The 25,353-nt window shown below is 51.0% G+C and overlaps 1 protein-coding gene across 2 annotated transcripts in view; it reads left to right on the top strand.

Annotated features, from left to right (window-relative positions):
* Positions 1-250: 250 nt before the first annotated feature.
* The window catches only part of Inpp5a (inositol polyphosphate-5-phosphatase A), a 179,962-nt gene continuing 154,859 nt past the window's right edge, over positions 251-25,353 (top strand). Inside the window, exon 1 of one of the 2 annotated variants that reach the window (XM_027929917.2) lies at positions 251-412. In XM_027929917.2, the coding sequence (XP_027785718.1) occupies positions 338-412 (75 nt within the window). In that variant the 5' untranslated portion in view covers positions 251-337. The remainder of the gene's footprint in view (positions 413-25,353) is intronic. The other variant, XM_027929918.2, reaches the window with a different exon arrangement.

Genomic DNA, 25,353 nt, shown 5'->3' with positions numbered 1-25,353 from the left:
GCCCCGCCCCGCGCAGGCCTTGCTCCGCCCCCCGGGGGGCGGGCCTTGCTGAGCCCGAGTCCGCGGCGGCGGCTGCGGGAACTTTCCCGGCGGGTCTAATGGCTGCGCGCGGGCCGCTGTGAGGCGCGGTGGCGAGCGGGCGCGGGGCCGCGGAGCAGTGAGGAGCGACGAGCGCGAGGCCGGAGCTCCGGCCAGGCCCGGCCCGACCCGCCGAGCCCGCGATGCGCCCGGGGACCGCCCCCCGGCGCAGCTGACGCCCCGCGGCCCCGCGGACCCCGGCCCGGCCCCGCAGGAAGCGGCGCCGCCGCCCAGCCCAGCGCCCGCGCCGCCCGGCACGATGGCGGGGAAGGCGGCTGCTCCGGGCACCGCGGTGCTGCTGGTCACGGCCAACGTGGGCTCGCTCTTCGACGACGTAAGTGCCGCGCCGTCCGCCCTGGAGCGCGGCCCTGGCGCCCCGCCGCTGGCCGCGGCCCCGCGCCCGAGACCCTGCGCCCGGACCCCAGCCGCGAAACCCGCGGGCCCGCCCCCAGCTCGGCTCTCACCCGTGTAGGGCCGCTAGCCCCTGGCCCTGATCTTGGAGCCCAGAACTCTAGGACCCAGCCCGTTCCCAGCCCCTGCCCCGATCCAGACTCCAGAAGCCTGGTCTGTGGGCACCGAACCCCCCACCTGGCTTGACCGTGGTCCTGAATTTGACGCCGGTGCTTGAGTTCCCATCCCTGCTTCCCAGCCTGGCCTGCTCCCCAAGACCGTGGTCACTGAAATCATGAGTCTTGAGCCTGGATCCCTGGTTGCTGAACCCTGTCCTCAAACCTGTCTCTAGCACCCCCGCCCCCCGCAACTCTGGCCTCCGAACCCTGAGACCTCACAACAAACCCTGGAAAAAATTCTGGAACTCCTGACTGAATCCTGACCCCCAAGCCACTGAATCCTGGCCCCCAAGCCCCTGAACCCCAGGGTCCCCAAACTCCATCCTATGGCCCCTGTCCATCTGCCCCGTTCTCCCTGGGTGCTTGAGGTGTAAGGTACCCTCATTTCCCCTGGTAACTTGTGATCTCCTTGCTTATCGAATGAGGGGACTGTTGGAAGCTCTGGAGGACTTTATATCCCTTATTTATGTAGGAAAAGGTGCTGAGAAACTCATCAAGGGCAGAGTGGGATGCTGGCTACTAAGGCCTTTGCCGCCCAGCCCCCCAACCAGTCCTCAGTCCCACCCAGGAACCCTAGAGCCTGCCTTGAAGGCAGGAGGCGGGTTAGGCCCAGGGTGCATTGGGAGCTCCCCAGAGCAGGCCCAGGCTGACCTAGTTCATTATTTCAGCCATGGTGCCACCCCAGTGTTGGTACTTAAATTGCCAACCCAAATAAAGCAGAATGCGGCTCCAAGTGGCATGCTTGTTTAAGAAGAAAGGGTAATGTCACAGATGGAGCTGTGGAGCCACGTCCTCCCTCCCTCCCTCCCTAGGTGAAGAGTTGGGGCTGTGCCAGGGTCGGGAGGTGTGTGCTGCAGATACAAGCCTCATGTAGATTTCAGGGGATGTTCGTGTTTCTTTACTGACAGCAAGTATGGTTGAGGAGTTTCATTAAGCTGAGTTCATGCACAGACTAGGTTTTTTTTTGGGGGGGGAGATTACTGGGGCTGAACCCAGGGGTACTCTACCACTAGGCTGTATCTTCAGCCCTTTTTTCTTTTGAGGCAGAGTCTCACTAAGTTGCCGACGCTGGCCTCGAACATGGGATTCTCCTGCCTCAGCCTCCCAAGTAGCTGGTATTACAGGAAGGTGCCACGGTGCCAAGCTAGTAGTTTTTGTTAATAAAAGGTGGGCGCAATTTTTGTGTTTTGTAATTTAACTTCCAGGCATCTGTGTTATCCTTACCTGCTGGAGATGGACTGTTTCCCTTTGGACTTTGTTGTAGACAACTTGTAGTTTCATATGTGATCCTTCTCTACTAGAGCCTGTATGGGTGTGTGCTTGTATATTTAGCATTCTATTCTAAGCTTTCCAGTAACATGTCACTGTAACATGGTTTTGTTCAGATGATTCAGATCCGTTAACTGTGGCTTCAAAGCCTCAGAAATGTCAGGAAAATTAAGCATGGTAGGGCATTTTAGTCTCAAAGGGAAAGAATTTTTCTGTGCAAACATTCTTTCCAGTAATCTTTTGATTCTGAGTTCTAGCATTCTTGTTGTATTTCAACTGTATACACATATTTCTCTGTGTAGGTATTAAAATGGATAACTTAATTCACTTTTGTTTAGTGATATACTCTCTCTGAATTTTTATTTTTTCTTAAAGTCTATATGGAATTTTGCATTATGTTTGCATTTGGAAGGAGCATTTGTTTTAGTAGAGAGTACCTGGGTAACTCCATAAGGTGACTTAAGATTCAAGGCCAAGTAGAACAACATCTGTCCGTTTCCTTCTCTCTTTTTTGGTACTGGCAATTGAACCCAGGAAACTTTATCACTGAGCTACATCCCCAGCCCTTTTATTTTGAGGCAGGGTCTTGTTAAGTTGACACAGCTGGCTTCCAACTTGCGATCCTCCTGCCTTAGCTTCCTGTGTCTCTGGGATTACAGGCATGTGCCACCACGCCCAGCTCCTTTTCTTAATGTGTGGAGCTCTGTCCCTGTGCCCCTTTTCCCCCAGTGACCTGGCAAAGCCTGGCTCACTTGCATTCTAGGGCTTCCCTCCTTGGCAGAGGCTTGGGTGATGGTGCTCATGAGATATAACCCTGTGAAAGCAGTGGGTTCTCTAGTGAAGGAGACTTTACTTTCTTGGCTTATACTCTGTTTCAGATCCTCGGACTCTTGCCTTCACTCAACATGTGCCCCTCCTGACAAACACCCCTCCCACAGTATTCAGCCTTGTTAAAAGCAAGCTCTTCTCTGTGCCTTATGCCTTAGCTGCTTCCAAGGGAGTCTGATTCTGGGGAGAAAGGTGTCCAGTTTGAAACAGACATGCTGACTGTGAGGACATTTTTCTTTTTATGCACAGTATGCACAGTGATAGGAGGTTTGTTTCTGATTTTGGAATTTTGAAAGTCTCCCTTCTCCTCTCCATGTAGTGGCGACCCCTCTTAAACACTGCATATGTAATTAATTAATTAATTTATTAGGTCCTGGGATTGAACCCAGGGCCTTGCTGTGCTGGGCACAAGCTCTACCGCCAAGCTCCCTGCTTGTGTATGTAAATATTAATCATAGATTTGTTCTTAACTCCCTGGAATCTCCAGAACATCTAGTTTCCTCTTCTCTTCTCATTGACACTCCTGGCATCCTCATGTCCAACAGGATGGCCAGGCTGCAGTTGCTGAGGGTCTTCAGGTTGTGTGGAGTCCTTTGACATTACAGACAGTGTGCCATAAATGCATTGCAAGACATCAGTCTTCAAACTTTTATTCCTTCCATTCTTAAAAATTACAGAGGACCCCAAGAGTTCTTGTTTGTGTAGGTTTTACCTATGAATATTCACTATCAGAAGTTGAAACAGAGAAAGAGGTAAACCCAGAAACACAGAGCACTTTAGCATTAGCTGGCACTTTAGCATGGCATGCTACATGCTCCCAGAGGCAACCTGTGCCCTTGGGCGGGATCAAGGAAAAGGAACTCATTCCATAGTGTTAGAAATGGTTTTGGCCCAGTCACCCTTTGAAGAGGTGCCCTCCTCCTGTGTGTTATGCTGTTGTCAAGGCCTGGTTGGTCCCTTGTGGCAAGTTCCTGGTCAGTCCTTCTTACTTGCTTGCTAGAGGCTCTAAGGCTTTGGGTCCTTCTGCAAGGAGTTTTTGCTTGGTAATGGCTTTACAGAGGTAGAATCCACATGCCACATACAATTCAGAGGTTTTAGTGCATTCACGAGTTGCATGACTATTGCTAGTCAATGCTGAAACATTGTCACCTCAGATAGATGCTGTACATTATCAGGTGCCTGCATCTCCCTGAAATCCCAGCCCCTGCCCACCAGTAGCCTCTTCCATCTCCATGGATCTTCCCCTTCTGGATTTTACATACATGGAATCACAATGTGAGGCCTTTGTGCCTGTCTGCTGTCACCCAGCAAGGTGTTCTCAGTCACCCTGTTGTGGCTGTGTCAGGGCTTCATTCCTACTGTGGATGGATACTGTCCCATCACATGGATGTGCTGCATCTTGTCTACCATTTGGACTGGTTCCTTCTTTTGGCTGTTGTGAACACTGCTGCTATGAGCATTGGTGTGCAAGTCCCTGTGGGTATGTGTGTCAGCTCTGTGGGGCGTGTGCCTTGTGGTGGAATTGCTGGGTCGCACAGTAACTGTGTTTAGCCTTCTGGGGGATTCACGAGACTCTCCAAGCGGCTGCACCATCTTTCATTCCCACCAGCAGGGTCTGGTTTTCCACATCCTCCCCAGTACTCGTTACTCTGTCCTTTTTCCCAAGGCTTTTTTCCTTTGCCTGGACACCCTCATTTGGTTCTCCTCACCCAGCTCTCAGCATGAGTGTGCTGGGGCCAGACTGGCTGCCTTTCCCTGGCCACACTTGCTTCCTGGGCCTCACCTAGGTTCCCTTTCTCTGCATTATGCGGAGAGCTGCAGCCGGGGAGAGTGAGGCTATGTGCAGCAGCCAGCCTGTGCAGAAGACCAGCACTTCTGAAGGGATTTGGGCTTGTCTGTCTCTGCTGTCTGTGAGCTGGTGCAGAGCATGGGGCTGCTGGAGGCCTAGCCCCTGCTTCAGGTTCCTGCTGCCCCCAGGCCTGGTCCCCTGCCGGGGCCTGGCTGGAGGTGTCTCAGCGTTTTTGTTTTTGGCGTTGCTGCTTCTGCCCTGAGAGTGCAGTAGACTCTTCTGTGAGAATTATGGTCACTTTCCTGAGTCTACAAGACAGGGCTCTGCCTGTCTCCCAGGGTGGCAGGATCAAGACAGACAGTTTCCAAGCCTTGTTGCAATCACTGGTGCTACTCTCCTGACACAGGGAATAACTTCTGAATCACCTTTGACTGGCATCTTAGGTGCCTTCAATGTTGTTTGGGATTTCTAAGTAAATGTGGCAATCACCTGCTTCTGTACTGCTCATACCCCCTCCAACCTGCCCAATGTCTGGGAACTCAGACCATGCTCTGTGTGGTCACTGACCAGCTTTGAGCGCAGCTGTGTTCCCTGGTCAACTACCACCCTCTCTGTCCTGTTTCCACCCTTCTAGATATGTGGAGGGGTCTGGGCACCTGGGGTGTTTGAAATACCAAGTGTTTCCGGGGTGGAACTGCTGGATGGCCCTGTGAGAATAGGGAGCACGTGTGCCCATGCTGTCCACCTAGAGGCCCCAAGAAGTCTCAGTTTGCAGGGTGTCACTAAGAAGTACCTTCCATGTGGGGGCTTGGGGCCTCCTCTCACAGCAGATGTCGCACAGGAGGAGCTGTGCTGCTCCTAGGGTGGCCTCTACTTGGTTTCAGGACAGGAGGCCTGTGGTGGGGTGTTTCTGTGGATTTGCTTGGTCTGATTCAGAACTTGCAGAAACCTCACACCCAGACCTACCTCCCAATGAAGTTAGGGAGTGAAGTTAGGGAGGGCCCTGTCTCTGCTGGAGGGAAGGCCCTTGGAAGGCCTTAACTGGATGGAAGAGGTGGGGAAAGGAGGGGAGAGGGAGCAGGTTGCCCTGAGCCCAGGGAGAAAGGAAGTTCCCCAGTTGGAAGGTGACTTCTGTCCAGGAATGACCTGAATTGCATGGTGTTCATCCTGCTGTCCACAGTTGTCTGAGGATAGCCCCTGCCTAGCCCCTACCTAGCCCCTACCTAGGCTGGCGAGTCCCTCTGATGTGTACTACTACGTCAAACAGAAGGAGAAGGCAGGCCTGCCCCGTTGGCCAGCACAGGAGGGACTAGTCCTACTCTCTGTTGCTCACTTTAGTTAATTGGAATACCTGGGCATCTCCTGCTCAGACAGACTCTTTAGAGGCCTGTCAAGCAAGGAGTTTAGAGGCTGGAGGCTGATGCCCACTGTGGCCAGGCCTGGCCTTCCAAGTGGTTACCTCTGAGAGTGCGGGGAAAAAACTCTGATGTGTGGGCTCCCCCTCTAGGACTCTTCTTTCCTGAGAATAGATTATGCTTGGGGCGTGCATTGGAATCTAGGAAACGTCCAGAGCTGAGCTCTTCAGGGAGGGCAGTGCTGACCTGGCCCACCCTAGTCTGACCTTGAGCCCCTTGAAGCTCAGGACCCTCATAAAAACTCCCTGGTGTGAGAAAGCTTTCTGGGCTCAATGCTGTGTGTGAACAAGCATCCAGTATGTGAGCCCAACATCAGGTCACTTGGCTCCTCCAGGAGAATAGAACATTAGTCCAGCAGGGGAAGTCGTGCAGTAATTCACATAAACTGGGGTTGGAGGATGGTGGTCACCATGTTCTGCTGCATCCCTGCAGGCTCTTGGAGGGGGCTTCTAACTGTTGGTCCTTGGCTCATAGTTTTCGACATCATGGGTCTGTTTTGTGAGTTTCTCTTGGGACCTATGGCTCTCATCTTTGAGGCTCTTGAGTCTTCTGTTTGTTTGGTCTCTGAGGGTGAGAGCTTCTGTGGTGCCCACATTGCTCCCAGTTTGAGTTATAATTGTAGAGGAGATTTGGAGAGTGGACATGGCACTAGAGAAGTGTCCACTTGGATGTAGGGGTGTGTGATGCTGTCCTGCTGGTGGGCTATCTGTAGGATTCTTGGTGTCTTTGTCACGTGAGGATGTTATCTTGATGACACGACAGTGGGCCTGGGCCCCTGTCAGGGGCTTTGGGTAGACTGGACTTGGTGCTTGACAGAAGGGCTTCCTGGCCAGTGAGGTGCTCTGAGTGTGGGGACAGCACATTGGAACCCTCCAGGCTTAGATTATCTCTGGCTTTCTTTCCCTTCAGTAGATAGCATGTCTGCCCCACTTATGGGCCATCATGACCTCGATTGTCTTCTGGTCCTTCTCTTTGACAAGGGCTTAAGATCCCTTTTTGGAGCTGCCGAGTCTGTAGGCCACTATCACTATCTTAGAGGTGGGTGGGTGTTGAGCAGAACTGCCCTGTGTGTTGGGACTGCTTGTCCACTGCCTTCCTTGACATCCCTCACACCTTACCCAGGCTCTGAACTGCCCCTGTCCCTCCATCATCCAGACTCCAGTCTCCATGCAGAATCTGCCCTCTCTGTCTGCACCCAACTCCAGTTTCTACACTTGAGGTATTCCTCAAGAGCTCCCCGTCCTCTTACTTCCATGTAGGGAGCTCATCTGTAGGCTCCTCTGGGGTAGCAGCCTCATCTTTGCTCTATCCCTGGGGTGCTGAGCAACACACTTGGGCTGCCTGGGTGGCTGGCCACCCGCTCAGTGAGCCTGAGCACACCTGCCTGTGGCTAACGGTTACCAGCTTTGCTGTGTGGCCTGGTGCTGCTCCTAGGGGAGCCTCATCTGCTGGGCTCAGCTGTTTTGTGCCTTCTGCCTGCTCCAGCACCCAGGCTCTCTGGATGCTTGCTACCTGCATTGTAGTCACCCAGCTCACCTTTCAGATCGCTCATTCCCCTCTCAAGCACCTATTGCTTGAGCAAGATTTGATTTTCCATATCTGTGTGCCTCTGTATCAAGATTGTTTCTTGGAACTCTTTTTTTTTTTTTGTACTTTACTTTTTAAAATTTATTTTTATGTGGTGCTGAGGATCAAACCTAATGCCTAACACGTGCTAGACAAATGCTGTGCCAGTGTGCCACGATCCCAGCCCTCCTTGGACTCTTGCCCCTTATTGGTCCAGTAGAGTTGACTCCTCTTTCCAGGACTAACTTGGGCCTGGCTTTGGGTCACAGGTGCGTTGCTCTCCTGTCCTCCACCCTGTGCCATGATCTGCTTTGTCATGTTTGCTTCGTGTTGATAGTGATAATGTTCTTCATGTTTTGTTGTATCCACATGGGCTGGCCACTGAACCTAGCATTTGGGATGGGCCAGAGTGTCCTGCTTTGACATTCTACTCTAGTGAGTTAGGGCGGGAATGGAGAGGATTGGGGGGCTTCCTGCCCCCTCTGTCAGGATAAAGTGGAGACTGGGGAGGGTCATATAAATGGGCCAGACATCAAAGGCAGGCTGCCCTCAAGTGGACCCTTGCTGGGCATGTTGATGTTGGCTCTCCTTGCACTTTGTGGGCAGCTGGGGACTCTTGGTGTCAGTGGAAATTCTTTGGTTCCTAGGGTCTAGTGAATTTTTTCCTTTCCACTTCAAACAGTTCCATTGAGGTACAGCTTAAAGACCAATTAGTTTATCCAGCATAGCCAAACTATTAAATGATTTCTAGAATTTTCCAGAAGTTTGTAGTTGTACAGCCATCAGCCCTTGATGCAGATTTGCAGCATTTCCACCTAACCCTTTATGGCAGGCAGTCTCTCCTGCTTCCACCATGCCAACTCCTGCTTTGCTTTCTCTTGTAGAATTTTGCCTTTACTGAGGATTTGGTGTCATGGGATCGTACAGTATGGGATTCTTGTGTGTCTACCTTTTTTCACTGAGCAGAATACAATGTTGCTGAGGTCCATCTGTGTGTTCTTGTGTATTTGGAGAATTTGTCATGGTTCATGGCTGTGTGGATGCACAGTATATCTGCCCTCTGGTTGACGGGTGTTGGGGCTGCTGTTGGTACTCTGAGCAAGTTGGACATGGGTGCGTGTATGCTGCTCTTGGGCTGGTTAAGTGGTCAACTGATGGCTGTTTTCTTCTGCATCCTGCCCAGTGTATTTGCAGCAGCTACAACCATTTTGCACCCCTGCAGCAGCATGCAGGGCTCAGCTCCTCTGTCATGCCAGTGCTGGGTGGTATCTGAGGATAGGGGTATGGTGCATTTCCTAGTGATGGCCTTTTTTTTTTTTTTTTTTTGGTACTGGGGATTAAACCCAGGGGCATTTTGCTACTGAGCTATGCTCCCAGCCCTTTGTATTTTGGGACAGAAGCTTGCTGAGTTGCTTAGGGCCTTTGCTAAGTTGCTGAGGTTGGCCTCAAACTTGTGATCCTCCTTCGTCAGTCTCTTGAGTCACTGGATGACAGGTGTGTGTCACCATGTTTAGCTCCCTATGGTTTTAACGTGTATTTCTGGCCTCTATTCTTAAACCATGGACTTTCCACAAGTTGGTTCTTTTGCCCTATTGGTAATGGATTTTGAAAAACAGAGGACTATGTTAATGGGGGAGGACCCTTGGCTTTGCCTTCCTGGTCATCCCTCTGAGAAGGGTCACAGGGTTGACCCCCTTCCCCAGACCTGTTTGCCTGGACACATGGGCAGGTATGATAAGTCACAATATTTGGCAAGCTTAGTGAAGGTAAAGCAGGAGCAAGGACATGTATGAGTCCTGAAGCTCCACCATGGGAGAAGCAGGCTAAGCTGTGAACACAGTGGAGCACAGTGCATCAGCCTCAGTGCCACACATCAGGGCATGCAGGGTCAGCTGGGGCTGGTCACATGCACCACGGGTCAGTTTTGTGCCATTGGTATTGGTGGGGGAAGCACAGAGAGTACGCAGGTGCCAGTTTCCCATTCTGTGGCCTGTGGGTATTGGGTACTGCCACTGTTGAGGGTGTACCCATGTTAACTTTAATCTTCTAGCCTCTGAGGGAAGTTTGTTGTGGCCCCTTCCAGGGAACTATCTCTGGCTATTGGCCTGGTGTCTCTGTCCTTTCCTTATTACCTACTCTCCTGGGTGTCTGGGTGGGTGTATTTGTGGATTCAAGTGTGAGTCCTGGAAGCACTTGTGACTGTGGCTCTGTGAATACATTTCCAGCTCCTCTCTGATGACTACCCATGGTGTATATATGGGTACCCAGGTGGGTGCACTGATGCCCAGGCTGGGGATTTACGGACCAGGAGCTGTGTTTCTTTAGGTTGCATGGGAAGAGCTAGGCTTGGTGGGGAGGTTCAGGCATCCTTGATAGCTAGGCAGCTGTTCTGTTCTGGATCCATGGCCTCAGCATCACTGGGGGGGTATTAGTTGCAGCTGGGGGCATCTGGTCACCACGGTGTTGGAGACCTGAATTTGGTACTGTTTCTCCATGGAGGGAAGCATTTGACCATCTCCCTGGCTTGTGTGCTTCCATTGTTTCTGTTGGACAGTATTACAGGCTGTTTCCTCCAGCCTGATTGTTGTCTCTTCACCTGCCTTGCTGGCCCCTGTGGTCATTGGCCATCAGGGAGAGCTTTGGGTTTGTGACTCTCCATGCTTGGGCCTGCACATGGTTGGATGAGGGCTGGCCATGTGCTTGGGAACCCTCAACCCTCTAGGAAAGGGCTGCCCTGGGTCCATTTAGTCCAGTGACTTATCAGCCACCTGCTCTACCTAGAAGGAGCCTGGTGGGTCTGTATTCCCAGCCCTGATTACCTCCCTTACCTACCTTTTGACTTTGGTTGACTGACAGTTGACCCCTGCTGGCTGTCTAGGTATGAGGATGGAGAGTGGGGATAGGGTAAGCTTCCTTGGGTGCTGGCCTTGGACCACCTGGGTGACCTGCACGTGTAGAGCTTTCCATGAAGCCTCTTTCTGCAGCACCCGGGAGCCTGTGCTGTAGGGAAAGGCTCACCTGTCCTTGGTTGCCAATGATTCCTCTGGGATTTCTTGGGGTCCTGTATGCATTTAAGGTTATAAGGCTTGGGTAGGGTGCTTCAGTGGGCACTTGCTTTCTGGTTAAGCAGGTGTCTGGTGCAAGGCACACACATTGCTTTGTGTAATTTGGGGTCATTTGGTCATTTCCACTAAGCTTGTTCTATTAAGGATGACGTCTGCATGAGTAGCGGGCAGATTTGTGGAAATATGCTTTTCTTTTCTTTCCTCCTTTGTCACTGTTAGGGTTTTTCAGATCATCATGATTTCCTGTTTTGCTGTAACGACCTGGTGGCCCTTGCTGCTGCAGTCAGGCGTGCATACTGTGTACACCACTGAGGTGGGAGGCAGAGGGCTGGGCCATTTGTGCAGGAACGGGGGTGCGGGGCACTGTGGTGCGTGCCTGTTATCCCAGCTGTGAGGGAGGCTAAGGCAGGATGGCAAGTTCGAGGCCAGACTTGGCAACTTAGCGAGACCCTGTCAAAATAAAAAGTTCTGGAAAGTAGCTCAGTGGTAAAGGGCTCCTGGTTTCAATCCCTAGTACCACACACACATGCACCAAAAGTGACACCCTTGTGACAAGATGGGGCTTCTGAGATCTTCACCAGGGCCAGTTCTAATCCAAATACATGGCCCCATTAGGGACACTTGGTGCCAGAGTTGTGGGCTCCCCTTGGGCCAGGCCAAGGGGCTCCAGTTTCATGTGGTTCTGCTGAATTGCAGGGCAGGGTAGGGCCTGGGCCCAGGAGGCTTATGAGTGGGGACTGTGTTTGCCACTGGACTCGTCATTTTGTTCACTGTAAGGTTTTTTGTGAGCCTGACCTTGGCCCAGAGATTGGAGCCAGGTGGGGGCTCCCACCTCTGCTGGCTGGGCCATGGCTCCCTGGAGGTTTCTCTGTGTCTGTTAGGCACAGCAGCGGGGAAGCAGCCCAGGAAGGCTTCCCTCTCCTAGGCTCTCCTTGACTTCTTGGGCTGGGGATGACCCACCTCTTGCCTCTGCTGCCAGTTCTTGTCCAGGGCAGGGTATCTGAGTATGGTGCTTAGGGAGTGGTGAGTCCCAGCAGAGCAAGGATAAAGCCAGGAGCAGAGTGGGGCACCAGGGCAGAGGCAGAGGGGAAGGTTGTGGGTTGAGGTGGGGAGAATGGGAGGGGACCTGGGTGAGTGAGCTGGGGTGCGCTGCTGGTGGTGGGCCAGTGCCTTGTTCCACTGGATGTTGTTGGAGTGTTTTACATGTCAACCCTGCCTTCCTCACAACCCTGGGGGTTGCCATCTCCTCCACCAGCTAATCTGCCCTCCAAGCAGCCAGCTCACGGCTCTGGCCCCACTCTCGCTGCCTTGGCCTTGGAGTACAAGCAAGAACGTGGAGATCTGCTGGTGCCTCAAGAATGACTTCAGAGAGAGATGCTCTGGCTGTGGATACTACAAATGGCTGCTGGGGCATATGGTTGGGACTGGAGGATTAGAACTGACTGGAGAGCCAGGGAAGGGTGGCCTCTGAGACATTGCAATGCAGGAACAGAGCAGGCAGCCTTATGGCCAGGGAGCAGCAGGAATGGGTGCTGTGGGCAGAGGGCTGGCATATGCTGCCAGTACTTGTGCTCCATTCCTTAACAGCATGGGGAGCAAGGCTGTTGACCTGTGTCTGTGACCAGAGGAGGATGCGGTGAAGTGTGGGTATGAGAACAGACTCAACGCTGACACTTGATCTTTCCATTTTACTCTTTTGATAAGTTCTGCTCAGGGAGAGAGTTCAAACGTTCCCTAACATTAGGAGAAATTGTTATCTGTGAGCTTTGGCTACCTTGATAGCTGGATGGTCAGCACAGTCTATAGAGGGGTTTCAGGGTCTTGCAGAAGGTTTTGCATTAGGAGTCTACATTACTGATAAAAACAAACTTTCAATATTTTGTAGACTACTCAACAACGTACCTCCTGGAATGTAGCTTGATCTGGAGGCTTAATGCTTTTTCTTGGAGAAAGTCTAGTTTCTATGTTTGGTAGGACCCAGCTAGGTCTGCTGAGCCCTGAAGCTTGTGGGCGGCCAGGATCCTGAACTACCTTTGCCTAGGTGTCTCCATAGCCTGGCGGCTCCTTCTCAGGATGGGGAAGGAAGGACCCTAGACAGCCCATCTCGTGCCCTGTGTGAAGTTTCTATGTAGGCAGGTCACTGTCAGCAGCATGCTTGCGTCCTCCTCTGAGAACTGTGAGACTCGTCCTGCCACATGGACACACTGGAATGGAAGGTGTTTGTGGGCTCCATGGACAGTAGGAGGGCATCTGTCTCTGGATGTGCCCTGTGTTGATGCAGCAAGCTCTTGGGCTCTGTGGTCTGTTGGAGCTGGTGTGGGCTGCTGCCTGGCAGAAGTTTTGCACACAGGCACACATCACACACTTCCTCTGGGCTGGGGGAGAGGGCCTCATATTTCACGTTTGACCCCTCTTGATACTTAAAAAGTGGCTGGTCAGTGTCTAAGATGCACCTGTTGGACTGTATATTCAACCAGAGATATGAAAAATTGTACTCTATATGTGTAACAAGAATTGTAATGCATTCCACTGTCATTTATTTTTAAAAAATCAATAAAAAATAAAAAAAATAAAAAGATAAACCTATTGGAATCTAATGCTCATTTCTTGATTACTTGTAGACAGAGTATCATTGTGAGATTTTCTCCTCATTTTTGGATTTTAATGTTGGAATTACGTGGCCCTTTCTTGCATCTAAGTTACTGGTGTTGCTTTATGGAGTAGGTGATGATAGGTTTGTAGGACAGATGCTCTTCCTGTCAGTCATTTGTGACACCTCTTTTTATACTGTGCAGTTTCTCAGGTGTGTCGAGAGGCCTGTGGGTATGGGACCCTTTTCTGACATTGTTCTTCCTGTGTCTCATGTTGTGCTCACTTTTTTTTGTGGCTCCCTTGTGTTTTTTTCTTTTGTATCCCACATCTGTTAGGAAGTTGCCACATGGACATGTAGTCAGTCTCCTCTAAAGGTAGCCTGATGGCCTGTATCACTAGCAGTGGTTTCTTCTCACACCTCTTGTGTTGGAATCAAAACTGTACCCTTTGATGTCTTCTACCAAACCAACACTCTCACGTGTGGGGTTTGCCTGCCTTGTTGGCCGGAATCACTCTCAGATGGCTTGTGATGGAGTATGTGTCTCTTGCTCATGAGGTGGCACATCCGTGTGCCTGCAGTTGGGCAGACTTGGGAAGGTGGTGCTCCGGAGCACATGGTGCTCCTTGCTAAACGCGGGCAGCCAGCGTGGCCTGTCCTTAGGAGCCCTGGTGCTGTGGAGCGGAGGGTTCCTCTTTACAGAACAACATTGGGTTGTGTTCTGTGAATGCCTGAATTCATTCTTTTTTTCTTTTATGTGCTGGGATTGAACCTAGAACCTTGTACAGGCTAGGCAGGTGCTCTGTTGCTGAGCCACACCCGCAGGGACTCCTTTTTTTTGAGGGAGAGGCCTCTGCACCAAAGTCAGAAGGAAGGCATTTGGCTTTGTAGACCAGCTATTTGTCTTCTGTAGATTTTTTCCTTTGCCTCTTTTCTGAGTTGATGTATAACTGCCAAGAGGAGAGGTTCGTTGAGTATTACCTCATCCTTGGTGCCTGTGGGCCTGGTAGCCACAGGTTGTGAGGTCATTTTGGTGGTCAGACTACACTAAGGTTGGAAGGGAATCTGGAGTAGGTCTTGGTGGTGGGCTAGGTCTGCCTGGCGTACTTGCCAGGCATCCTCCGTGCATGCGTTGTGACGGGCACGGGGTCTCAGCCCCAGGTGTGCTTTTCATTCTGGGTGTGTGTCTGGAGTGTGGGAGCGCTACCCATAGAGGGAAGAAACACCGAGCCCCATAGATTTTGGAAGGCCACCTCCTCCCTAGAGTCACTGCTCCTGGCTGTCTCTTGCTTGGAGAGTTCTAGTCCCTGTCCTCCAGGAGACCTAGGAGCCTGGCTGTGATTATTGTCACTTTTGGAAGTGAGCAAATTTTCTTTCATAATGAATTAAAAATTTAAATGTCGATTGAGCATGAATGCATGACCAAGACTTCTTAGCTTAGAGGAAAAGCAACCTGGTTGCCAGGTGTGAAATTTGGGCAGGGCAGCCAGGAGAATCTGGAGGTGTCAGGTGGGGAAGGGATGCTCTGTGTCCCTGGGTTGCTTTTCTGCATCCTTGAATGTGACTGGGGTGCCAGAGCCCATGGCAGAGCCAGCGCCTTCTTGAGGCTACTGTGAGTGCTCTGGTCCCATGTGCTAAGCACGCTTGGGCGAACTCACTGACACGAGGCTCTCCCTGGAGGCCACAGGCACCAGGACCAATTCGGGCTGATTCTTCCTGTCAGCCCTCCGTCCTTAGGCCCTAAGGACCTGGATGGCAAAGTTGGTATTTCCGCCCCTTGAAGGCTTGGGCTTATCAGGCTCCTTTTTTGCATGGGACTCTCTGGAGGCCGAGGGGTGGTGTGTGTTTGAAGCCACTTGTTCCTTTGCCCTCACATCTCCTGCATGGGTTGGCAGGGTGGGGTTGCAGAAGCTCCAGTGTGGGCAGTACCACAGGAGGAGCCCTACTTTCTTTTCCCCAAGTTGGAGCGAACGCTGCAGTGGGGAGAAGGGAAGTGACATGTGGTCTGTGCTGTTTGTCGAGTCACAGGGCTTTGTGGCTGTTAATGTGCAGTCTAGCCTAGACTCCTTGGAGTCAAGGGGGACCAGGAGATTCAGCGGGGTCTGGAGCTGGATGTTCTGAGGCTCCCCTCCTAGGCAACTTGCAGGCTGCTGTCCTCATGACTTCTGTGCCGTCCCAGGCTCCCCAACTCCCCGGAGGCCCCAGGGCCCATGGAAGCTTGACTTATGGGAGCCACAGTCACCATTGCTCCTCTACTCGCCACGCTCAGCCCTGACCTGAGCCAGACAAACAGCGTCCCACCAGGCCTGCTCAGCACCATCTCCTCTTGGCCCTCCTGGGCTGTACCCCTGTCCTTGACTGGGTGGCCAGCTCCCTGAGGTCCTGAGCATGCTGGACAAATTTGAGATACCATAAAATTTATCCTTCTGTACAGTTCAGTGTTTTAGTATATTCACAAGCTCTGCAACCATTGCCACAGTCTAGTTCCAGAGTATTTTCATTATTCTGAAAAGAAGCACAATCCATTTGTAGTCCCCCATCCCCTTTCCCTGCAGACCCTGGCAGACACTAGCCCACTTTCCAACTGTGGAGTCACCTGTTCTGGGTGTTGCATACAAATGGGATCAAACAGTATGCAGCCTTCTGTGTGACTTCTGCTCAGCAGAATGTCTTCAAGGCTGAGCGGCATTGATTTTTATTATGAATGCTGCTTCATCACATAGACACAGCACAGTTTGCATGTCTGTCAATCAGTTGATGGACGTTTGAGTGTTACATGTAGTGCTACTTTGAACATCCATGTACAAGATTTTGTTTGCATGTACGTTAATCCCTCCGTGTACATACCCAGTTGTGGGGTTGCTGGGTCATGTGACTGCTCTAACTTTTGGAGGAACCGCTGGATGTTTCCTGGTGGCTGTACTATTTTGTTCCCACTAGCACTGTTTGAGGTTTCTGATTTTTCACATCCCAAAGCACAAGTTATTGTCCATCTTTTGCTGGCAATGATCCTGCCAGGTGTGAAGGGGCATTTCATTCTGGTGTTAGTGCTTTTCCTGCTGATGTGTTTTTTCATGTCTTGTTGGGGATTTGTATGTTTACTTTGAAGACTCAAATCCATGGCACTATGAAATTTTTTTTAGAAAATCATTGAGTTTTAAGAAGTCTTTATGTATTTTGGGTACTAGACTGTTACCAAATATATGATTTTCAAATATTTTCTCCTGTTCTTTGTGTTGTTCCTTTATTGATAGTATCTGTTGAAGCATAGTGTTTTTGATTTCAGTGGAGTCTAACTCAATTTTTCTTCAATTGCTTGTGCTGTAGGTTCTAAGAAACCACAGCCAATTTAAGGTCACAAAGGTATGTATACTCATTAGTCGTGAAATGGATGGAATGCTATGGTACAGTCAATAAATTATTATGAAGCTGTTAAAAAAGAAAGGTATGTATACTCTTCTTTTTTATTCTTAGACTTAGTTTTAGCTCTCATGTGCCCATCTTGATGTATTTGGAGTTAGTTCTTGCACATGGTGTAAGAGCTTTTGCTTTATTCTTTTGCTTGTGGATATCTAGCTATCCCAGCACACTTAGTTGAAAAGATGTATTCCCACTACATTGTCTGACCACTCTTGTTGAAAGTTCACTTTTTAAAAATACCTTTTTATACCTTATTTCATTTATGTATTTTTATGTGGTGCTAAGGATCAAACCCAGGGCCTCGCATGTGCCACACGATCACTCTACGGCTGAGCCACAACCCCAGCCCAAAGTTCACTTTTTTTCTGGCTGTCTGTTCTGTTCCATTGATCTGCATTCACCTTCAGCCAGTGCTACACTGTCTTGTAGCTACACTGTGGCTTTGTAGTAAATTTTGAGTTGCGGTAGGCTGAATCCTCCAGCTTAGTGAATTGTTGGAGCTATTCTGGGTCCCTTCTGTTTTGATTTGAGTGTTAGTATCAGCCAGCTAGGTTTTGATAGGGGTTGTGTTGACTCCAGGTCATTCAGGGAGCCTTGCCGTCCTGACAGTGGTCTCCCAGTCTAAACGGCTGCATCTCCATGGGCGTGTTTCAGTGGTGTCTTGTGCGTTTTGGGTAGAAATCTTGGGCTTCTGCTGGACTTGGTCTTTTTCCTTGTTGAGTCTTTTCAGGTACTATACTTCTTCCAGATCAGCTTGAGCTGAGAGCTGTACCAGTGGCAGTTGCCACAGGGGCCCTCTGGACTTGTCCAGAGCAGAGGGCTCTTTTTGGGGCTGTGGCTGAGAGGCTTTGACCCCTCTGGGCTGTCAGGCTGGTCTCACTCTCCTCTGGGAGAATGTCTAGAAGTCTTTCTTGGCCTGGTGGTGGGCACAGTGTCTTCCTCTAGATGCCCTTCCCTCTGAGGGACCTCTTGGTTCCACCACACGACCATGAGCCTGTCCTGTGGGGGATTGGCCCCAACCATCAGCTTTGTCTTTGAGGTGTGTGCATTGCCAGGCCCAGGGGTGTGTGGTTTAACTGGAAGGTGATGGCAAGATGGCTTTATTGCATTTCTTGTGTGTTTATGAGCCTCAGGTTCATTTAAGCAGAAACAAAGTTGAAAAACACAAAATTAGGGGCTCCCATGAAGGGCCCTAGAGCTAGTTAAAAAGTAGCCTTATTCATCTCCACCTGCTTTCCTGAGCTAAAGGTTCACATACCTCTTTTTGCCCTTCTGCCTTTGTCCGTGTTGGTTCCAGGTGCTATCTCCACATGTGGCTGTATCCAGAGCTTGGCTCCATGGATAGGCTGCAGCCCAGGAAACTTGGAGAATGCCCCTGCCACTCTGGGAGGACAGCACATGTCCTGTAGCCGGGAGACTAGAGCTGGGAGCATGGAGCAGGTTACTGAGACTAGTGTCCTGAGGCAGAAGGCAGCACTTTGCCCTTCTGGGCCCACACTTTGTTTCTGTTTTTGGGCTCGTTTCAGGAGTTATGATGTAGCATTGCATGGCCCCTGCTGTCACCCCTGCTCCACTACCACCTCTGCGTCTCTTTTCCAGGTAGCCCTGTGCCTCTTTCTGAACCTTTGACTAGTGGGGGACTGGCCATCCCCCGAGGTAGTCTCTATTGCCTGGTGGGGAGTTGGCTAGCCTTGAGGGTCCTTTTGGTAAAGGGCGGTGGCCCTCATAAGAGGGATGGATGGGGGTCTGAGGGGGGCCTTTGTGTCTGTAGCTGCTTGGCTGCTCCTCTTGTGTGACTATAGGCCTTGATGGACTGCTTCCTGGACACCCCGTGAGGAATCCTTATAGAGGTTTCAGAGTCTTGGTGAGCCCTGCAGAGGCCCAGAGGAGGAGCTTTGGCTATGGAGCCAGATGTGAAATGTGATGTCAGGAAGGTGGGTGTGCATGAAACTCACACTTGTGTGTGGACAGCTTCCACGTTTATGGACAGCCCTCAGGTCCTTGGTCAGCTCTCATGTCTGTGATTAACTTTCATCTGCAGCTAGCTCTCACATTGTGGTCAGCTCTTCACGTCTGTGATTAGCTCTCACGTCCATGGTCAGCTCTCATGTTGTAGACAGTTCTCAGGTCCGTGGTCAGTTCTCATGTTGTGGTCAGATTCTACCTGCGGTTAGCCTTCATGTCTGTGATTAGCCCGCATGTCCATGATCAGCTCTCCTGTTGTGGACCGCTCTCACGTCTGTGATTAGCTCTCATGTCCATGGTCAGTTCTCATGTGTGGACAGCTCTTAGGTCCATGGCTGGCTCTCATATCTGTGACTGATGCTCATCAGTGATCAGCTCTCCTGTTGTGGACAGCTCTCAGGTCTGTGATCAGCTTCATGTCTGAGGTCAGCTCTCATTTCTGCAGTCAGCTTCATGTTCATGGTCAACTCTCACCTGTGGTCAGCTCTGATGTTGCGGTCACCTGTTGTTCATGGTATGTTCTTATGTCCACAGTTAGCTGTCACGTCTGCAGATAACCTCTCATTATAGTCAGCTTGCTCATAACTGTGGTTTGGTGTGGCCACAGGTCTGGTTCTGGCAGCTAAGGGTCTCAGACAATCTTCAAGGGTCACTCGATCACTGGGGACAGAGCCCCCACTTTGTATGTATAAGCAGCTCTCTGCTAAGGGAGAGCTCTGTGTTTAGGCCAAGGAAATTAAATATTAGCACAATCATACTCATGAATTTTTTAAAAAATGTTCATGTTTGATATTGTAGTAAGTGAATGAGGAAGGGTAGGAAGGGTATGTTTGAAAAGATCCTATATTGCTATATTGAATAACTTTAAAATAGGACCCCCTTCCCCCGACTGTGCAGAGGTGTCTCTATGCTGCTGGTCAACTGTGCCTGGTGGGAATAGTAACTAGTGCTTGTCCCTGGTCTTGGGTATGCTCTCATAGTCTCAGCTGCTTATCAAGATGCGTCTTTACTCCCCAGGGTGGCTCTGTGTCCATTCTGTGCTGATGTGCACCTGGCGGCAGATCTCAGGCTTGGTTCATCCTTGGGCCAAGAAGAAGGGCCGTGCTGTGGTCTGTGAACTCATGGAGCTGTTTTTGCCAAATCCGCTTGAGCTGAGGGCTGTACCAGTGGCAGTTGCCACAGGGGCCCTTGGGACTTGTCCAGAGCAGAAGGCTCGTTAGCCATGGGGATGGACTTGGTGACTCTTTGCCAGTTAGGATGCCTTCAGCAGTAGGCTCTTAGGCCCCCAGCCCTCTGTGACTCCTGGTGCTAGCACAGGTCAGATCTCTGGGTACACAGATCTGGCAGGCTGCTCTTGGCACCTCTCCTGCTGCTTCATGATTTTTCTTGCTGTTTGTTGCTGATGTGAGAGCATGTCTGGAGAAATGGGGAGGCTCCTTCCTTGGTGTGGCCTCCGTCTTGAGTGGGAGACTACAGTTCGTCATTGGGGGGCTGATGATTCTGGGAAGGGGCAGTGATTTGACTGGGGATCTCTTACTAATTTTGGGAAGGAGTGGGACTTCTCCTCCTCCTAGTCCAGATGCCACACATCTTGCTCATTTGAATCCTGCTCCGCTGGGTGCTGAGGCCCTAGCCTGCACCAGTGGATACATAGTTTATGTCCTAGGGAGCCAGTGGAGTGCCTCCCCCATCACAGGACCTCACTCTTTCTCCTGTGTGCCAGCCACCTGTCAGCCTTGAGTCCTAGCTGCAAGATGGGGCTCAGGGAGTTGAGGACCATTTCTAAGTGTCTGTGTTATTTGGAACAGAGGTGAGCAGCTCAGGAGTCTGCAGTAAGTGGCCAGGCACGTGGACTAGAAACAGAGCAGAGTGGGAGTGGAGGAGTCTGCTGCTGAGTCTTGGGTTGTGCTGGGCCTGCCAGAGGCCACATGCCTGCCGGCCTGAGCACTGAAAATGGCATGTCACCCATGTGCTGTCTGAGTTCTCCTTGTCAAAATGGCTGCATCAGATTATTTGTTCATGCAGCAAATATACTTTAAAGAATTTAGCAATCAGATTACTAAAATTAAGCTAATTAAATGTCACAAAACCTGGATGTGATGGCACATGCCTGTGATCCCAGCCATTTGGGAGGCTGAGGCAGGAGGATCCAAAGTACAAGACTGCAGCCTGGCAACTTTACTGAGACCATATCAAAAAGAAAAATACAAAGGGCTGGGGATGTAGCTCAGGGGTAGAGCATACTTAGGTTCAATCCCAAGTACCACAAAAACAAAATAAAACAAACAGACCCCTCAGAAGTCCGTGTGCCCTGTGTATCCAAACAGTAACTAGAAGTGATGCCCTGCATAAAGTGAGAGGTATTGGTGTGGACTGGGGCCCTGTGTGAAGCAGGGCGGGACCGGGAGAAGTGGCTGGAAGAGGTGGAGACAGCTGTTCCTGAGCAGAGAGACTTAGCAGCCTGAGAAGCACCAGCCCCTGTGGCTCGCCCTGTTGGGGTGCTGCTGGACCTAACAGAGGGTCCTCATCCTGGGAAGTTTGAAGGAGGGAGGCTGCTGGGTGGGCTGCGGGTCTGTGCACACCTCCCTGCTCTCTGCACAGCCACCTCCCGGTGCAGCTGACATGGCCCATTCAGGTGCCCCATCAGATTCCCAGACCTGCAGAAAGGGGCACACCCCATACTACCAGAACACAAGCCACCAGTTCCTTGGGCAACTTCTTCACGCTTTTTTTTTTTTTTTTTTGGCAGTCCTGGAGATTGAGCTCAGGGCCCTGTGTGTGCTGGGCAAGCGTTCCAACACTGAGGTCCATCTGTAGAACTTTTTATTTTATTTTGAGATACGGTCTCTATAAGTTGTCATTGCTGGCCTTGAACTAGTGACCTTCCTGCCTCAGCTGCCCAAGTAGCTAGAATTCCAGTCACTGCGCTTGGCTTTCCAGGAAAATTCAGGATAACTTTAGATCTGGTTCCCTGTGTTCCCCTGATGTGAACATCTCACATAACCATGCTGCATGCTTGACCAAAACACTGGCATGAGCTGTCACTGTGTCCAGCTTCATTTGGACCTCACCAGTTCTCCACCATGATGTACCCTGCCCAGCTCCCTTCACCCCTCCCTGCCTTTCCTTAAGCCCCTCCAGTCAGTGGCCCTCTGCATGTCCTGGCACTGTAGAGACGGGACAGGGATTTTATTGCCTGCCCTTTAGTTTGGGTTTGCACGGTGTCTTCCATAGTCAGATTGCGGTCCTGGGTTTTGGGAGGAAGACCCCAGAAGTGAGGTGCTGTCTGCTTCCCTCAGGATATGTGCCCTCCATGGGTTGTGATGGCCTGCTGATGTTGCCCTGTCACCTGTGTGTGGGGGGTTGCCTAGTGATTTCCCTGTCTGCTCTGGCCACTAGGAGCCAGTCACCTGTGGGAGGGCAGTCAGGCTCCACCTCTAGGACGTGTGCGTGCAGTTTTTGGGGTCTGCTGTGAGGAGGTGTCTTTCCTTCCTGCTATATCAGCTATTCGTGTCCATATGAAGCTGTGGATATTTTGTTTCTTGGCTTATAACCTGCTGTGGTGGGTACTTTGTTGCCCAGGTGGTCTTTGCCTACTGGGGTCTCCTGGCATCTTGCTTCTGCCATCCTGTTGCTTTCTGGACGTGTGTCCCTGCTGGCATTACAGAGTGCCCCTAGTTCGTCACCATTCCCCACTCCAGCCTGGTCCCAGCCAGTTCCCCAGGGGCCCTGGCTCTTCTCACAGAAGACTTCCTGAGCCCTGTCCTGGGCTGAGTGTCCTGCCCATCTGGGGTGAGACAGAGGGAAGTGGGACTGCCATGGCTGCTCACGTGGCCTGAGGTTTATCCTCTTGGTCCGGCACATGTGCACCTGCAGACTCTGGCCCTTTCCCCAGGACTGCCAGTGCATTTCAGATCTCAGCAGGACTGCTTTGGAGTTTGACAGCTGATTCCAGAGCTCCCAATGCAAGCAGCAGCCATGAAAACTAGCAGGGAAACAGGGAGGCTGCCGTAAGGGGATTGAGTTCAAAGCCAGTCTGGGCAATTCAGTGAGACCCTGTCTTAAACAAAAACAAAACAAACAAAAACAGGAAAAGCGCTGACAGTAGTGAAAGGAAAGCCCCCACCCAGAGGAGCGTGGCTCAGTCTGCACACTGCCCACTGTGTGTGGATGCCATGGGTACCAACATACCCAGCATCCAAACTCGGGCTCAGAGGAGGTTGTTGGATGCACTCTACAGATGCTTGCCTGTCTGTTTTCCTGGGAGTCATTCTAGCCCCTGGGAGATGCTGGGGGATAGGACAGAGAGTCTGTCCACAAACAGCTCATGCTCTAGTGGATCTCTACGAGGTGTCATCTTCAGATGGTCTAAGTACTTTTGTGTGACAAGGCCTGGTGTAAATTCTGAGGCTGCTTTTTTTTTTTTGAAGTAAAAGCAACAGTATTTATTATTGAATCCTCAGTAAAATGTCTGAGGCTGCTTTTGCAGCAGTGACCTGAAACCCACGAATTCCAGCCTCATTATTCCAGTGCCCCATTAATTCTCTCCAAATATTAATTTTATTCAGAAAGATTTCACACACATTTTACGCCTCCCTCTCATGAATGATCATGTGATAACTGCTTAATTACCACATCAGGCAAAATCCATGAAATGTTGGGCTGCACACTAGTGGTTCCTGCCAGTCTTCCTCTGGAGGAAGCTTGGAGAAGCAGGGTGCGTCTTCCTCCCGCCACTGTGTCCAGGAGCGCTGTCGGAGCCTGTGAGGGTATGAGGCTGCTTGAGAAGTTACTCCCTGTGGCTCCCTGAGAGCAGCATCTTCTTAAACTGCCTTTAATTAAGCCTCATGTGCCCCACTGCAAGTAAGTTATTAAGGATTTTTTGTGAAACAATGGAAGCTTAGGAAATAGGGACCAAAATTTCACTGCCAGAAGCATGTAAATTATTGCATGTTTTGCACAGAGCAAGGCAGTAAGCATAGACTGCAGTGATGTGTTCTTGTTGGTATTCTCTTTCTGACATTTTCTTAATACTGGATAATTGAAAGCAAGTAATTCTAGCTGTACGCAGATGGCGTTAGATTCCTGTGCTTCCATATTTCTTTCTCTTAGGTTGTTGATGTCCACTCTTGTCTGTGAAGCCCACGTGATCTTCTTGCGGGTGTTTCCTCACTGATAACTACATGTCTGCTTTGTCTGAGCAGGGAGCTTTCGCAGTACTGCTAGGCCTGGGCTCACCTGGTGACTGCCTCTATTCTGCCACACACCTGCAGGCATGCCCGTGGGCACTTTGAGTGTGGGCCAGAGGGTCTCCTTCCAGATGATGTCAGTGGAGTCCTGCTGTATCCTGCTGTGGAACAGGAGGGGAGGTGCCCTGGCTTTCCCTCTCAGACACCATCCAGTTGCTCCCTGGATGCCTGCTGGACTGATTCTAGTGCTCAGTTACTTGGCATTTTATAGGGATGTTTGGTGGCCTGGGCACTGCCTTCACTTTGGGTGTTTACTGTAAGCACATGTGGGTTTTTTTTTTTTTTGGTGTGGGGGTACCAGGGATTGAACTCAGCACTAGACCACTGAGCCACATCCCAGCCCTATTTTTTTTTAATATTTTTACTTTTTAGTTTTTGGCGGACACAACATCTTTGTTTGTATGTGGTGCTGAGGATCGAACCTGGGCCGCACGCATGCCAGGCGAGCGCGCTACCGCTTGAGCCCCATCCCCAGCCCCATCCCAGCCCTATTTTATATTTTATTTAGAGACAGGGTCTCACTAAGTTGCTTAGCATCTTGCTTTTGCTGAGGCTGGCTTTGAAGTTGTGATCCTCCTGCCTCAGCCTCCTGAGGATTATAGACGGGCACCACTGAGCCCTGCAGCTCGTGGGTTTTTTTTTTTTTTTTTAAATTATTTTTTAGTTTTGATGGACCTTTATTATTTATTTATTTATTTATTAATATGTGGTGCTCAGAATCAAATCCAGTGCTTCAGGCATGCTATTCAAGCACTCTACCATTGGGCTACAACTCCAGCCCAGCTCATGAGTTTTTAAACTAAAAAATACTTGGGATATTTTCCTCACGGATTCCAGGTACCGACCATTAAGGCATTTGGGGACAGGTGAACCTGTAGTTTGAGGACCCTGATATTATGATGACTCCTGGGTGACTAACCCTCACTGGATGTTTTCTCCGTGGTCAGGACAGCAGGAGGGGGTATCCTGTGACAGTGAGCTTGGCTTTGCTAATGTGGAAAGAGGAGTCCCCCTGCCTCACTGCTCTGGTGCTGCTGCACGCTGGGAAGGAATAGGCTGGTGCATTGGCTCCCTGTGTGGAGATCCCGTGGGTCAGGGCCGAGGAGAGAAAACAGGACCTTCCCTCTATGTCGCAGCCCTCCCAAGCAGTGGGATCATTCTTGGAGCTTTTGGCTGCCCAAGCAGGGCCATCTGGGCACAGGCAGGCTCCTGCCTGGCCCTGCCTACTCCAGGCTCAGCACTCTGACCTAGGTACTTTGGGCATCTTGGCTGCCCTGATCACCTTTAAATGCAGCAGAAGGCAGGTACCTTTTGCTGAATGAGGGGAAGGCCAGAGGGATAGTCAGGAGATTGCATGGCAAAGAGAGAGACTGGGGCTTCTGTGGAAGAGAGCCTGAAAACCTGCCGGGGCAGAGGGGAGCTCTTAGCATTCCTGCCCAGACCTACCACCCTCTGCTGCTACCCCGGGCTCTGCCACGGGGCCTGTTATGCCCTGCTCTCTGGGGCCTCTCTGCAGGGCCCTCGCTTACTGATGACCAAAGTGGGGACTG

The sequence above is a fragment of the Marmota flaviventris genome, chromosome 4 (assembly GCF_047511675.1).
Source record: "Marmota flaviventris isolate mMarFla1 chromosome 4, mMarFla1.hap1, whole genome shotgun sequence".
Classification (NCBI taxonomy): domain Eukaryota; kingdom Metazoa; phylum Chordata; class Mammalia; order Rodentia; family Sciuridae; genus Marmota; species Marmota flaviventris.
Note: the sequence above shows the minus strand (reverse complement) of the source record. Positions and strands in the feature narration are given on the sequence as shown.